This window comes from Echinops telfairi, unplaced genomic scaffold, assembly GCF_000313985.2.
Source record: "Echinops telfairi isolate 266 unplaced genomic scaffold, ASM31398v2 ScPeMD7_3533;HRSCAF=4204_0, whole genome shotgun sequence".
Classification (NCBI taxonomy): Eukaryota; Metazoa; Chordata; class Mammalia; order Afrosoricida; family Tenrecidae; genus Echinops; species Echinops telfairi.
The window spans coordinates 13,961,821-13,977,299 of record NW_022107431.1 but is presented as its reverse complement, the minus strand read 5'-3'; the positions used below and the strand labels follow the sequence as shown (position 1 = coordinate 13,977,299).

The window sequence follows — 15,479 nt, the reverse complement described above, 5'->3', positions numbered from 1 at the left end:
TCAGTTTTTGTCATTGTTTGTTGTTTTGTTTTTAATGAGACATTTTAGGCATTTTAAAGATCTTGTTTTGAATCCACAAACTATATAGAAAATGATAAACTTAAATAAAACTATTTTTACCATATCACCCATATCAAATATTTATATTTATTAAAGAAACTTAATTTGATTACTTCAACAGTCCTTATCTTTACATTGTTTAGAAAACGCAAGTTTAAAATGGTGACAATAGCTTGAATGGCCACTAAAAGCTCTGTAATTAGGAAGTGAGTCCGTTTCTAAATCGTAAGCAACATTAGACAAACTCTATGAAGAGAAAAGAAATTGCAGAAATAACTTTGGACCAAACCTAATAAAACCAAATGAGGAAAAGCGGATAGAAAACACCAGGCTTTCTTTATGGCTGTTGATGCCCTGGGGTCAGTAAGGACTCAGAGTGACAGAGTCGAGGTGCCCATGGGGTCCTGTGTGCTGTTATCCTTTAGTTTCCAGGTGCCTTCAGACCACTAACAGGGAGAGTAACATTTCCACAACACAAGTTGGATAATAAAATTCCCCAGATCAATACCCCTTCATGACTGCCTATTATTAAGTAGAAAACCACAACCCAAACTCGCTGCCATCAAGTCATTTCTGGCTTATAAAGACCCCATAGACAGAGTACAGCTGCCCTGTGGGTTTCCAAGGCTGGAACTCTTTCCTGGACCACAGAGCACCATTTTTATTCTGCAGAGTGACTGGGGGAGTTGAACCACTGACCTTGCAGTTAGTAGCCCAACCCATAACTGACTATGCCACCAGGGCTCCTTGACTTAGAGGACTAGAGAAGTTTTATGAAGGAACGCACATTTGAATCTGGCCTTCAAAGATCTTTAAAAGGTGGAATTGTAGGACACTTACAGAAGATCATTATAAACTTCTCATAGAAGCCAGACTTTCTGGAGTCAGGGAGGCTAAATGACCCCTGAAACCATTGCCCTGATAGAATCTTTTTGCCTTAAACTACGAATATTTCCCGAAACCTGCTTAAAGCCAAACAGGAAAGTACCCTGACTAGTCAAAAATGCCTGCTTTGAGCCTCATGCTCCCTGATGAACTCTCTATGGGATCAAGTTGGTAAAAGCAATCAGAACCATTAGCTAGAGCCTTAGGGGAGAATGAGTTTGTGTTAATGGTGGAAGGAGCGTGTAATTGTAATCAATGCCACTGTACATGTAGGCTGTGGTCCATGCGGTGTATAGTCTCCTCTGTGGATCCTTACTAACAAATTCTTGAAAAAGAAAAACAAAGTGGTATTGGGATAGGGACAGGTGGCTTCTCCAAATGGAGAGACTTCTTTGATTTATTATTTTTAAAATTTATTCTTAATTGAGAGTTGATACCTATAATTGAGAGTTAATACCTATATCATATCATTCTACAGTTCAAGCACATCAAGCAGTATTGTATAAAAGCTACCACCATCAGTTTCCAAACATTCCTTTCCTTCTTGAACTCTTTGAAATCAGCTCCCTTTTACTGCCTGCCCCCCTCAAACCCCCCCACCCCCAAAACCCTTATTCTACTTGATGTCCCTATCGGTTCATCTATCCTCGGTTTTGTAGACCAAGAAACAGAATGAAGAAAAAAACATACAACAAAACTTCAAGAGGGTGACCCCGATGGAGAGACTTTATAATTAAAAGTCAAGAGCAAGGATGGCCGGGGAGTGTTTGGGGAACAGCAGGCAGTTCATCTGGCAAAGGACCAAGGTGAAACCAGCGGCGTGTGTGAAGGACGCCCAAAGGCCTGAGATAGCAGCTAAAGCATCCGGATTTAATGTGATCGGCAATAAAGGTTCACAGGAGTTTCATGGCGGTGAATCAATACCATGAGAACTGCACTTTAGGAAGGCTAATTTAGAAATGACTTTTAAGAGGGCGGGCTTTGCAGCCTCCACGGAATTCCCTAGGACTATTGGTCAGGGATGTGGATAGCCTCGGACAGAATGCACTGGAAAGTAAATTAATGCAGATCACACGCCTGTATTTTCACCTCCATTCCCTCCCCCGCCCCTAGCCAATGGGCCACGGTGTGCAGGGCTAGTGTTGACTTTTTGCTTCCTTGGTTTGCTTTAGCTGACTTATATTTTCCATTATGTGGACCGAACAGAAGTGTAGTGCTGAAAAATATCAAAATTGTGAGGACTTTTGGCTAGAAATTAGTTCCATTCGTTACTTGAATCTTGATTATATATCTTCAGCGTCTGTTTCCTTAAATCTGATCCACCTATTGGGTGATAAACTTCCCAAATAAATTCAAAACCCCATCTTTTCATTTCTCATGGACCCCACTGCTACTCCTGAGCCTGGACACCACTGTCCTCACTAGATTACGGCACACCCTACCCTGGGTCTCCCCTTCTCTGTGTAACCTCCACCCTGTCCTACACCCAGAAAGTTCTCCATTCCACAGCCTGAATGATCCTTTAAAAATGGAACTTAGAACACCCTCTGCTGAATGCCTTCCATGGACTCCTGAAATCAATTAGAACATCAAAGTCCAATAGACAGCCATAGGTCCCTCAAGATCTGGCTGCCTGTATTCCCCTGGCATCACCTCCCCCAACCGGGTACTCCACCTACCAACGACCCTAGCCATCACTCAATCAGACCCCAACTCCCAGCACTCCTGGTCCCCCCATACTACGCTCTACCCCTCTACTGACATAGCAACGAGTTCACTTACTTATTATGTGAATTGTTTATTATTGATTTCCCTCAACTGGAAGCGACCCACACCCAAAACCCTCTAATACCATCCATCACCTTGGCTCCCACTCATCCCAACCCCATGGAGGGTCCCGAGGCTGTACATCTTTATGGGAGTAGATCACTTCTTCTTTATCTCCTTGAGCAGTCCATGAGTTCGAACCGCTAACTTTGCCATTATTAGTACAACATGTAACCCATGAAGCCACCAGGACTCAGAGAGAAGTGAAGCTGCATGAAAAACATGAATCAGCGTGCATTTTACTCACTGATGTACAACAATCATTTAGCGCTGGGAGTCTCAATAAATGTCTGTTGTAGGACTGAATAATCCTCGCTCAGACTATTCCATAAGTATGTAAAATTAAATTTAGAAGAAAAAAAATGGAGAACAGAGGTGTCTTTTTTTAATTAACATTTATCACTCCTAAATCACTTTATAGCTTACAAACAGATCAAATGTTAGCTCTGCGTGAAGTTGGTAACTTTTCGGCTCTTTGGTGAGGTTCAAAGAATCAGGGAGAGAGAGGGCTTTTCTCGTTTCTCTCCTAAAGTGAAAGCCACCAAATTCATCAAGTTTCACTAATTTTTAGTAATCTGGCCAAATGTTCCCCATGGCGAATGTCCGATGACTACCAATTTTACAAAGCCTTCTCAGGAAGGCATCTAGAGTAAATGTCCTGCTCAGTGCCAGGAAGTCTCGTGAGGGGTTTGATTCTCTTGAGGCATGAGATCCAGTTCCTTTGAAGCACAGTCCAAACTGGCCTCATAACTGAGCTTCCACTGCTTGTCGGCCTGGTTGTTGTTAGGTGTGGCCCTATGCATAACAGAACAAAACACTGTCTGTCTGGTGACAGTACAGCCATCGGAATGGTTGGACGCTACATTAAATATTTAAGATTTTTTTAAAGTTCTTTAGAACTCATTTTCCAGGATAGTAATGTTTATACACTTTCACATTTATTATTCCAAAGCATAAGTTCATTACCCAAAATGTTTTAGAAAGAAATCAAGTTTGCTTGTTTGGTGTTGTTGTTTCAGACTTGTCTACCACAGCCATGGCTGTCCTATAGATTTGAGGCAAACTAGTAACTGAATTAATGCTCTGGTTAAAAGTGATCATGTCCTGTCCTTTGATTTTTCAATTTCTTTTATTTAAATAAAAAGAGTATCTGCCACTTTAACCGAGCGTCTTGCATATCTGTTTTTCAGACACAAGAGAAAACAGAAACAAAATCTGTCTGGTAAACATACAAGCAGGAGGGACGTACTCTGCTTCTGAGGGCGGGAGGAGCACAAATGTACAACACCTAGCTGACTGATTCCAACGCGTGTCTTTAGGAAAATGTTAACCCTTAGTGGCCACTAAGTGACTCCTCACTTAAAAGCAATTCACTTTTTAAGAGGCAGCATTCGACTGATTGTGGCAGTTACATTTTTATGTCAACTGAGAGATATTGAAAAGTGGAGGGGTGGTATCCAACCTGCGGATCACACAGTCTGATGGTGTCTCCTTATGGGCATAGTTTTCTCTTAAGGAAGTCCCTGGAAACCTCCCCTTCTCTCTCTGCCTTCCTGCTCGCTGAACCTGGTTGCTGCCGGATCCCTGAGATGGATCCACTGCCATTTGGTCCACAGGACTTTGCACTCTCCAGCCTGTGATCTTCCTGCATTCTGCATCATTGCTTGTGACTGTGTGAGTCCGAAGAGGGACTTACGGACTCATATCAGGCTTTTAGACTTGAGTTCAACGGGGCAGGGATGTTTTCTTGATAAATAATTACTTCTTGGTATAAAGTTCTTTCTTACACATATATGAGTGTATCTGAATTTGTTTCTCTCATCAACCCAGCCTAACACACTGATAGATCAGAAAATTCTACAGCAACATTAGAAAGTCATCTTATATGCACCCCGCCCCCTTCAGGGTTTGTTTTGAAACAAGCTTTCACTGTGATTCTCCTGGAATATCAAGTTAAACAGTCAGCGTGCAAAGCAACTGAGCCATGATCCTTCATCTAAAAAGACCATGTGCTTGTTTGCAATTATGTCAGCTAGGGTTCTAGGTGCCGGGCTATCCTTTGGAGGAGTGATCTGGGATCCTAATTCTCTGTTAGAAAACTGAAAATCGCAGTGTTTAGAACTAAAAGAAACCTTCAGAGTCCTTCTGGGCACCAGAGTATTAGGAGTGAGGACCTCATGAACAACCGTGTGGGACTCAAGTTCAAATCGGGGACAGACAAGCATAGGTAAAGAGAGAGAGAAAGCATGAAAATAAATTAAAACATGTGCATCTCTCTTCAACCAACAACCAGCATCATTCTTGAAACCTACTCTACACAAGATCAGCAACCTCTTTAGAAACAAAAAATAAAATAAATAGATATCATTCTATAGGGGAAAATTTAATTCATAAAAAGCTTCAAGACATTTTAGTATCTGGCAATATCATTACGTTTAAGTGATACAGAAGGTGGGGGGAAGTATTTTCTAAATTCAGAAACTTATTTTAAAAGAAAAGAAAGATTGCATCAAGGAATATTTTAAGAAAGGATATATGCTAAGTCTAGTTTAGTTTTCTTCTTACTTGGCTTAATTTGGCTAATTCTACTTCGTAGAGATTTTTACAAGCATATTCATCCAACTCAGATTATTATGGACCTTGACCACTAGCCAAATAAATCAGAAGAGTGATCAATATTCCCAAATGAAGGGTACATAAAAACAGCGGCAGTCATTGCTTAATAAGCAATTTAAAGATTTAAATCTGGGAACTGGCCAAACACATAAAAAAGTTGACTTTGTCATATAAAATAAAAGACTCAGACGAGGTCTGGTAAGTGTCTGAACATTTATAACCTGCTAGAACCTGCTAGACAGACTGGGAGTTTGTCTGGCCGTACAGACTTGGTGCTGCTTCCACTGGGCATTTGGCTAGGCTATTCAACTTCTGAGCACCTCCATGCCCTCATATGTAAAACAAGGATAATACTAGTGGACTGTATCATGATCGAGGTTTCCCCAGAAAGAAACAACGTGAACACATGGAAGTGATGGATAAATCAGACGTGTTCAAATCAAGAACGTATTTATAAAAGGTAACTACAAAATAAGTTTAAAGGAAGAAGAAGTCATGAAGTGGGAGAGATTTGCCTCACTTAGAACTTACAATGGACTGGTATATAGAATCAGAAAGAGAAAAATCTTTCAAATCAAAAACAGTAACAAAAAGATGGAAGAAGATGAGAGGGGAGAGAAGATAGAAACACAAGTACAAAATGGAGGGAAAGACGTTAACAAGCAGGTCACAAAAGAAAAAAATTCAAATACCAATAAACATGAAAAATTCTAATTGCAAATGATTTATCTCAGTGGTTTGGGGATTGCATGATTATGGATGAAAGTACCTAGTATGAAACCTGGCACATGGTCGGAGTTAGTCTATAATATCACCTTCTCCAATGATCCTTTTTTGACCTACCTAGGGCCAGCATTACAATGGTCATGAGTATCCAAAGATGAGGCAACATCCTATGGTCTCCACCTCCAGCAATAACCTGAGCTTCCACCAGATGCTTTCAGAGCTGAGCATTACATACGGACTCCTCCCTAGTGAATGCACACTCACATGGTATCTTTATCTAATGCACAGCACTTAATTCTGGCTGCCCGGCTCTCATTCTCTCCTTATGCTTTTCTTCATCCCCTTTAATCTCCTGAGAAATTGCATTTGCTCCACAGCTGCTACTTTAATTTAGCTGTTGTAAAAAGTCACTAGCCAAATGTGGTAAGTACATAAGTTCTTGTCAACTTATGAAGGGGTGGAGTCTAGCCTGTCAATCAGGTTGTAGTGTGATGACCTCATTTGGAGGGAAAAGGGAGATAAATAGCTCCCTGGAGGCCAGGTACACTCACTCCCTGCAAGACATTCCTGCTGACACATGGAACTACGCTGATAGAGCCAGAGTCCTGGAGCGGGAGGAGCCATGTGGAGACCCCTGCCAGAGTTGAGATGTTTCCACTGCCACTGGATCCACAAGACTTTTCACCCACTGGCCTGTGATCTTCCTGCATTCGGCATCATTGCATGTGTTGCATGAGTTTGAAGAGGTATTTATAGATTTGTATCAGATATATGGGCTAATGTCTTATGGACTTGATCTGGACTGGGCTGGAATGTTTTCTTACACATATATGAGTGTCTATGAATTTGTTTCTCTAGTCTACCTTGACTAACACATCAAAGTAGTTTCTACAAAACGATATCCCTGCGTCCAATCAAAGACCACCAGATGAATGCATGCTGCACCTACCGAGGCAGAAAGAGCCTCTGAAGAGTAGGGAGAGGGCGGTGTCTCCACAGCTACTTCGGGATCTTCCTGTTCACTCTCGCTGTAGCGCTCTACAACAACAACAAAAGAGAAGATGTTTCCTGTTTTTAAACTGCCTTCGCTCATTCCATGAAGTGTGAGCAGAGGCTCTGCTCCATCTGGTTATTGCCATCTCAATTCAAGACAGAGAGAACTTTTATAGAAAACCACCTAGTGCAAGGGGGTTACATAAGAAGAGGGGGAAAATGGATGATCCAGTAAAGGTTTCTGCCCTCCAAGAAAGTCCAATACTCTGGAAGAAGGCCTGACTGGAGCAGAGGGAAAATCAGATCATGCTTCAGAATAACTCCTTAGAAAGCTTACCATCAGTAGTGGTGATTACTGATTGATCTTTGGAGTTACAATGTGCTGAACTTGGCAGGATAAGTCAAGCCATCAAGGGCATACACAGAAGGAAGGGAGAACCAGGCACAGAGCAGGCAAAGCCAGATGTATGGAGATCCTATAAGATCTGGTCACCTGGGGACATATCAGCGAAGGTCTAACACACCAGGCTATGGAGAAGATTTTTGTGTAATGATTTTGGGGGTTATCTTTAACCTCACAATCTATACATGTACTTCATTCAACAATAGAGTGGGTGTTCATTTTATGGAAAAGAGAACCCACGTGATTATGACACAGTGCTGCATTCTACTTCTTTATTGTTTCGGATCAAGTTGCTACTCTTCCATGTCTCAATTTGAGGCTGAATGATTGTGTTATCCAAAGATATAACTCCCTTCCTCCATTCTAGATCGGTATGTGATCTGAGCCTTCCAGAAACAGTGTAGGCTTAGACACCTGGTCAAGGTGTAATTGCATCTCAAAGGAGAATGAGGCTCCAGCAGCTTTTGGACACTGGAAGCTACAGGCTAAGCCAGGAAACCCAGGTGTGCACCAGTCTGAGAGTCTGACTTGCAGGATTGTAAGCCAGCACGTGGGTGATGAATGTCGGCGTGCACCTGGTGGAAATATTGAGCTCTGAAAGAGGAAACAGTGGGATGCTCGCGATCGGGCTACATCATGACTAGATCAGGGAAAGTCAGGTCTGTGAGTAAGAACTCGGTAAATGGGGCAATCAGACATTTGCATGGGCAACTGTCAGAGCTGCCTTGAGATGCCAGTGAAGCCTACGACTGCCAAAGTGTAGGCGAAGTGTGAGCAGCGCTTGTCGCCAGCACGGGAAGCTGGATTCCACGGTAGTGGGACTGTGTGAGTTCATCTCTCTCTACATATTTTTGGATCATCTTAAATGCCAAAGTGTGTTTCATCAGGAGCAGACTACCCGTAGAATTTGACATGGTTTTTCCATGCTATTTCAGACATTCTGATACTGGCTATATTTTTAGGCATTGAAAATAGAACATACCTTCATCCTGTGCAGCAGATGCCTGATGGATCACAGCCAGTCCAAGCTTGTTTAACCACCTGAAATGCAAACGGAAAGAAAGCGTTTGACTACAGAGATGGGTCCTTACCTATTCACCTGCCCCCTACACTCGGGGGACTGGGGGTGTCTCAGGCCAAACTTCGTGAAATAGTGCTAACTCCAATATCATCAGGCTCAATGTTTCCAGACATAGCAAGAGCCCTTGGGTGACACAAACGGTTAGGTTCTCAATGACTAACCAAACACTGGCAGTTAGAACAACCCTAGAGGTACCTCGGAAGAAAGGCCTGGTGCTCTGCTTCTGAAAGGTTACACCTTTGAGAAACTTACGAAGTGGAGCTGTCGTCTACAACACATGGAGCTGTCATGAGCTACAATTAGACCCCTGCATTAGCAGCAACCGTTTGGGTTGGGTTGGGCTGACTTTGCTTCAGTGGTATCAAAGCCTAACTAAGAGGTCTCTTTGCACAAGCCTCTCCTTCCTCATGGCATCCATCCTTCCTAAGACCACAAGATGCAGTCTATCATCCAGGTGGGTAATGTGGGTAACCAAATTAGACGCCCACCAACCCACCACCATCAAGTCAATTCCAACTCACGTTAACACTTCAAACCTATGAATAAATCTCTCTCCTATGATAGTTGGGCAACTGAAATTTCGGGCCACCACACAAACTAGATCATTTACGTTAGTCACCTGACTATCAAATGTGTGTCTCCGTAATTCTAAACAGTATCAATATATTTCAGAAAGCATGAAGAAAAGATGATTCCTTTTTAAACCAGTAATAATATTTTATGGCACTTGGTTAATGTGGTAGTTAGATGATATTAAAAGAACTTGAATTTTTATGAAATTGCAAAGGTGGTGTCCAAACGGTCCATCAGGTCACAGCCTCACATGCCTCCTCGGGGTGGGCCTTCTTCTAAGAAGAAATTGGAAACGTCCCCCTCTCGCTCTGCCCTCTGCCTTCTTGTCTGGTGGAACTCTCTGCCTCTAGGGGTGGCCCGAGTGGGCCGCCTGCCCCTGAGAGCTGGAGGCGTCCTGTCATGTTTCCACTGACCGTGGATCCACGGGGCTCTGCAGTCTCAGCCTGTGATCTTCCTGTTTCCCCGTTAACCATGCTGTGCCACCAGCATGTGGCTGTGAGTCTGAAGAAGGACTTAGAGAACAGCGTCATATTAATGGACCGGGCTGTGATGCCTTCTTAAAATGCAATTACTTCTTGATATAAAGCTCTTCCTTATACATAGATGCATGCCATTGATTTTGTTTCTCTAGACAACCCAGTCTAACACACACTCGGCTAAGGATCAATAAGTATTCCTAAGCTGGCAGAAGTTTTGATTCCTTGAAATCATTTTGAGTAAGTTAAGAATTATCAATACCACTTCTTCTATTGATATTTTAAAATTCTCTTAATAATCAAGCCCACTGAGCCATCGACAACAAAAATAGAACTAGACACCACCTTAAGGCACTCAACCTTGGCTAACCACTTGGGGTCATAGTACTTCCTTCTTAATTTATGTCTGAACATGAAAGAGGAGCTGATACCAAGGGCTCAAGTAGAAAAAACATGTTCTGAAAATGATGATGGCAACCTATGTACAAATGTGCTTGACACAATGGATGTATGCATTGTTATAAGAGCTGCAAGAGCCCCCAGTAAAACTATTGTGTTTGTCTGGGTGGGCTAGAGAGCTAAATCCAAAGAAACTCATCTGTGTATAAGAGAGAGTTTTATATAAAGGGTAATTGTATATTAAGAAAGCATCCCAACCCAGCCTAGTCCATAAGTCCAATATTGTCCCATATGTCCTATATCAGTCTATAAAGTCCTCTTCTGACTCATGAGACACATGCAATGACACCGAATGCAGGAAGATCACAGGCCAGTGGCTGGAAGTCTTGTGAATGCAGTGGCATTGGCAGGGCTCCCCTCAGCACTGGCAGGGCTCTCCACGTGACTTCTCCAGGACCCAGAGCTGCATCAGGGTAGGTCCATGTGACTTCTCCTCGGGGATGTCTCGCAGGGAGTCAGCCTTGTAAGTAGAGTCTCCAAGGGTCGAGAGAGAGAAGTATCTTCAGCCTCCAAGGAGGAAAATACTGAAGTTCCCAGAATTCTCAGGAGAAGGCCATGTACAGAGGTCTCATTGACTATCTCCAGATCACAGGCTAGACTCCACCCCTACACTCTTAATCCTCAAATTGACACCAGATTATGTAACTAACACAATAAATAAAAGGTATACTTTTTAAAAGACAAACCTCAGAAATAGGCGTATTTTCTTTCTAAATAGAAAATGTGTCTATTTCTGGTATTCTTAGTCATATAATTTTCTGCATCAAGGGAATGACATTAGCTTGTGGTGAGTGATTATAGGAATAATACATTTCTCTTTAATCACTCCCTCTTGAGTATTCATTATTTCTGTAATTGGATGAATGAGATATCTTTGATATTGGCTGTCTACATATTTCTTTTTTTTTAAATCACCTTATTGGGGGCTCTTACAGCTCTTATCACAATCCATCCATCTATCCGTTGCGTCAAGCACATTTGTACATATGTTGCCATCATCATTTCCAAAATATTTTGTCTACATATTTCTAAAGCTTCTGGTAAGAAAGTCATCTGAGCACTGTAATTACACCCATCCATTCCTGTGGCCAGTAAAATCAACCACTACCTGGGCCCAGTCATACCACTAAAAAAAAAAAAAAATGCCAATTCCAACCCATGGGTCACCTATGCATGGTTTTCAATGACTGATTTGGGGGTATAGATTGCCAGGCACCTCAAGGCACCTCTGACAGGGCTTGAACCTCCAGCCCTTCCATTAGCAGCTAAGCACGTGACCATTTGAATCACCCAAGTACTCCAAGCATGCCCGCTAGCCCCACCCCCACCAGTTTCCAGTTTCCATGGAGTGAGCTTCCACCCAGGGTCACCACAGACTAGAGTTGAGTGTGTTATAGGAACCAAAAAAAGTGGGTCAAGACCCCAAAAATTAAGGCAAAACAAAGGAAGACTAACGCATACTAAAATTGTAAACGACTGATGAATATACCAATAAAATTTTCTCATCCTTATAATATTGGGGGAAGTGACTATCCAAACATAAGAAAATATTTTACCCAACAAAGTGATAAAAAAATTAAATGTTGTTGATTTCTAAAATCCAAGAGGAATTAAAAAATGTGTGTTCTCATACTTTGTCGAATTGAACTATGACAACTGGCACAGCCAATCTTGAGCAGAGATTAGATATCCAAGTCCCTTACCTACCTGTTCCAGTTATAGATATCTACACTACAAAGTCTCATTGCCGTGAAATCCATGCCAATCCAAAGTCTCTTTGTAGGACAGGGGAGACCGGCTCCAACTGGTTTCCAAGACCATAAATCTTGACAGCGGGTGGTTTTTAACCACCAGCCACCAAGCCCTAACCCACTGCATAACTCGGACTCCTTTGTAAGTAGAGACTCCGTCTAAAACAGAGGAAGTCCTTCAATTTGATGGATAAGGAGCCCGGCTACAACAGGCTAACACAGTCATGGCTGTGGGGACAGGGCAGTGCTTCACGCTATTGCACACAAAGGTGGCTCTGAGTCAGAATGGACTTGGCTGAATCTAACAACCTACTAGAAAAAGACATCACCATGTAAATAAATCAATTCAATGTCTTTAAATAATCAAATGAACACCAATCAAATCAGAAGATCAAGGACTGTGATGGAAAAATAATAATAATAACACAGAAACAATGTGATTGTGTTTAAAAACTAGCCAAATAAAGATAAACTATGGCACTGGTTCCATTAGCATTGTGTTATAATGAAGCTAATGACTGGATTACAATGGAAGTCTTTACTTTGAGGTGGAAAAATCCTAACACATTAACAAGTAGGGCGAAAAAGTAATCAGAGAGCAATCTGCTTAGCCTGATCCAAGGTACTTTAAAATCTCTGTGTGTGCATGCACGTGGATTGGAATTTAATGTCTTTGTCAAGAAGGGTGTACTTTCTATTTTAGAAGTGGTAATGCCCAGGGAGAGAAACTACTTAGAAGGATATAAACAGGCTTTCCCTTTACGTAGAGAACTCTGTAATACTGTATATACTCAAGTATAAGTCAACCCGAATATTAGCCGAGGCACCTAATTTTACCACAAAACAGACCCCCCCCCCCAAAAAAAATAAATAAATAAATAAAATTAAAATGTGGTAAAAATACTTGGTTTATACATGAGCATATATGGTATTTGATTTTCCTTTCTTTAAAAAAGCAGTTTGCATGTACTAATTGTTTGACTAGAAGAAGTAAAAATACGATTGCTTATATTTGGGGGGGTGTTTTTCTTTAATGGATTAGGTCATACACAATGAATTTAATAGTAGGAATAAGCACTGGTACAAATGGCCAGTGATTCAACTCCAACTCATGACAACACCATGTGAGTCAAAATCGTACTGTGCTCACAGGGCTTAATGGCTGCATTCTCAGAAGTAAACCACCAAGCCTTTCCTCTGAGGCACTGCTGGGTGCACTTGGCACCTCCAACTTTTGGGTTAACAGCAGAGCTTAGTGACCGTTGGCAACCCAAGATCTAATAATGATGTGTGTGTGTGTGTACTATATATATATATAGTTTTAATGTTGCAACAAGGTAATGCTGGCTCATGGCGACCCATGAAGGGCAGAGTAGAACTCCGCTCAGAGGGACTGTCTCGGCTGAAATCTTCAGGGGAACAGACTGCCAGCCCTTGCTTCCTGACACCGCTGGATGGCTTCCAGTCGTCAACCTTCCATTTAGCATCTGAGAGCATTAATCCCTCACCCCACCCAGGGCCCCCCCCAAACCCAGCTCACGGCCCATGAGTCCATGTGCAGTCCTATCGACCTGTGGGACAAAGAACTGCCCCTGTGTGTCTCCCGAGACCTTAGCGCTTTATAAAGAGGGTATAGAAAGCCTCATCTTTCTCCGCCAGGGACCTCAAGTGGCACAGAAACACCATAAAACCCTCTTTTAGCCCCTATCTGCTTTGATAAAGCTTCCTTTCTTCCTGGTTTGTTTAAGCCTAACCCACCTTCCCCTTCTCCCTCACCGCCCAAAAAGAGCATTTAAATGGGGGAGGGGGCAGAAAAGTAAAACCTTTTAAAAGAAGGATGAGAAATCATTTTGAATGGAGAGTACCTGATGAAACAAAGTAAGAGCATTCCTACGTTTGTTCCCAGCATGTAGGAATATAAGGAATGCGAGAGTGTCAGCAATCAGACAGCGACTCCTTCCAGCCCTATCCAAAATCCAGGCCCTCTCACTGCCACCATTCAGATACTTGCTATGAAAACGTTGTGACCAGCTTATCAGTTTTGTTTCTAGGGGCCACGGGCTCACAGGGCCTCCTTTGTTGTTGTTGTTAGGTGTCAGTGAGGCAGTTCTGGCCTACCGTGACCCTATGTGCAACAGAACAAAACTGTGCACGGCCTGCACCGTCCTCACAATTGTTCCAACGCCCCACTGTTACAGCCACTGGCTCCATCCATCTCCCGAAGGACCTTCCTCTTTTTCGTTGCCCTTCCACTTTACTAAGCATGAATCCTTCTCCAGGAACTGGTCTCTTCTGACCATATGTGCAAATCACGTAAGACGAAGGCTCACCATCCTTCCCTCTAAAGAACATTCTGGCCATACTTCTTCCAAGACAGGTTTGTGCTTTCAGCCTCTGTGGTGCGTTCGCTAGTCTTCTCCAGCACCACAACTCAAATGCATCGACTCTTTTTTGATGTTCCTTATTCAATAGCCAACATTCACATGCATGCCTCCTTTGCTAAGATTTATTTATGTTCCAACAGCAAAGCAGGAGGAAAACGTCTTCTCGTGGACAAGCGGAGGATGCAGGCAAGGAGTGAAATTTACTTTAAAGAAGATGGTGGATGATCCTTGGGACTGTGGTGTGCATTGGATGAGCCCACAGGTTAAGAAAAAGACACCCCAAAACCACAGCTCTCTTCCCACTTCCCGTGTCTGCGATAGGCAGTTCCCCCAGGTCTTTGTTTAAAAACCAACTCCCTCATTAGCCTTAATTACTTACCCCTGCACTTTCAAGTGGATGGTCGGTCACCGCGGAACACATGAATATCTATTAAACCTCATGACTTTTCTCTGCATCACCCCGGAGAGAAATGTCACCACTCAGAAAGGCAGTTTTCCAAGGTGGCAAACTGCTAAACCAGGACTCATCACACCCAAGGGCCACCAGCACCTGTGTGGCTCCATAAGCAATCCCCAGACACAGCATTTACTGGCTTAAACAAACAGGTGTACTAATATCAAAAATAACCCTAGAGGATGGAGCAAAACTGCCTCATAAAGTTTCTTTACAGGAGCACACTGCTCTAGCTTTCTCCTCTCATTCATAGACTCAGTGCCACACAATTGATGCTCACTCACAGGGACCCTGTAGGACAGAGCAGGAACTTGTGTTCAAAGGCTGTGAATCTTGCTGGGAGTAGAAAGCCTTGTCTTTCTCCCAATAAACTACTGGTGGGTTCAAACCATGGACCTTGCAGTTAGTAGCCTAGCTTGGAGCCCCCTCTGCCACCAGGACTCCCTAAACTTTCAACCACCAAACATTTCAGCCAAGCACTTAACCACTGCACCAGCTGGGCCGCTTTCAGAATAACAAAATCCAATCACAGTATTACAAATGCAAGAAATATGTGATAAGTTCAGGAACAGCCCAAATTAGAGCAGATAAGCAATTTTCAAGTGTAAACGTCATTGAGAGTCATTAAAAATGATGGGGCCGTGACAACCGAAGTTCAACTTTCAATGGACATCTTGGCTGTGATCTGGTAAGATAAACAGGAACATCATTATTTCAAGATCTTCACCAGCATATAAAAGCTATAAGATCCTGGCTTTTAAAAGCCTTTGATTTAATAGGCAACCAGGCAG

The 15,479-nt window shown here is 42.6% G+C and overlaps 1 protein-coding gene across 1 annotated transcript in view; it reads right to left on the bottom strand.

Annotated features, from left to right (window-relative positions):
* Window positions 1-15,479, bottom strand: part of IPCEF1 (interaction protein for cytohesin exchange factors 1) — a 114,569-nt gene that overhangs the window by 54,896 nt on the left and 44,194 nt on the right. The window contains exons 6-7 of the mRNA XM_030886839.2: window positions 8,493-8,551; window positions 7,064-7,152 (exon numbers count right to left, since the gene is read on the bottom strand). Coding sequence (XP_030742699.1) covers window positions 7,064-7,152; window positions 8,493-8,551 — 148 coding nt within the window. The remainder of the gene's footprint in view (window positions 1-7,063; window positions 7,153-8,492; window positions 8,552-15,479) is intronic.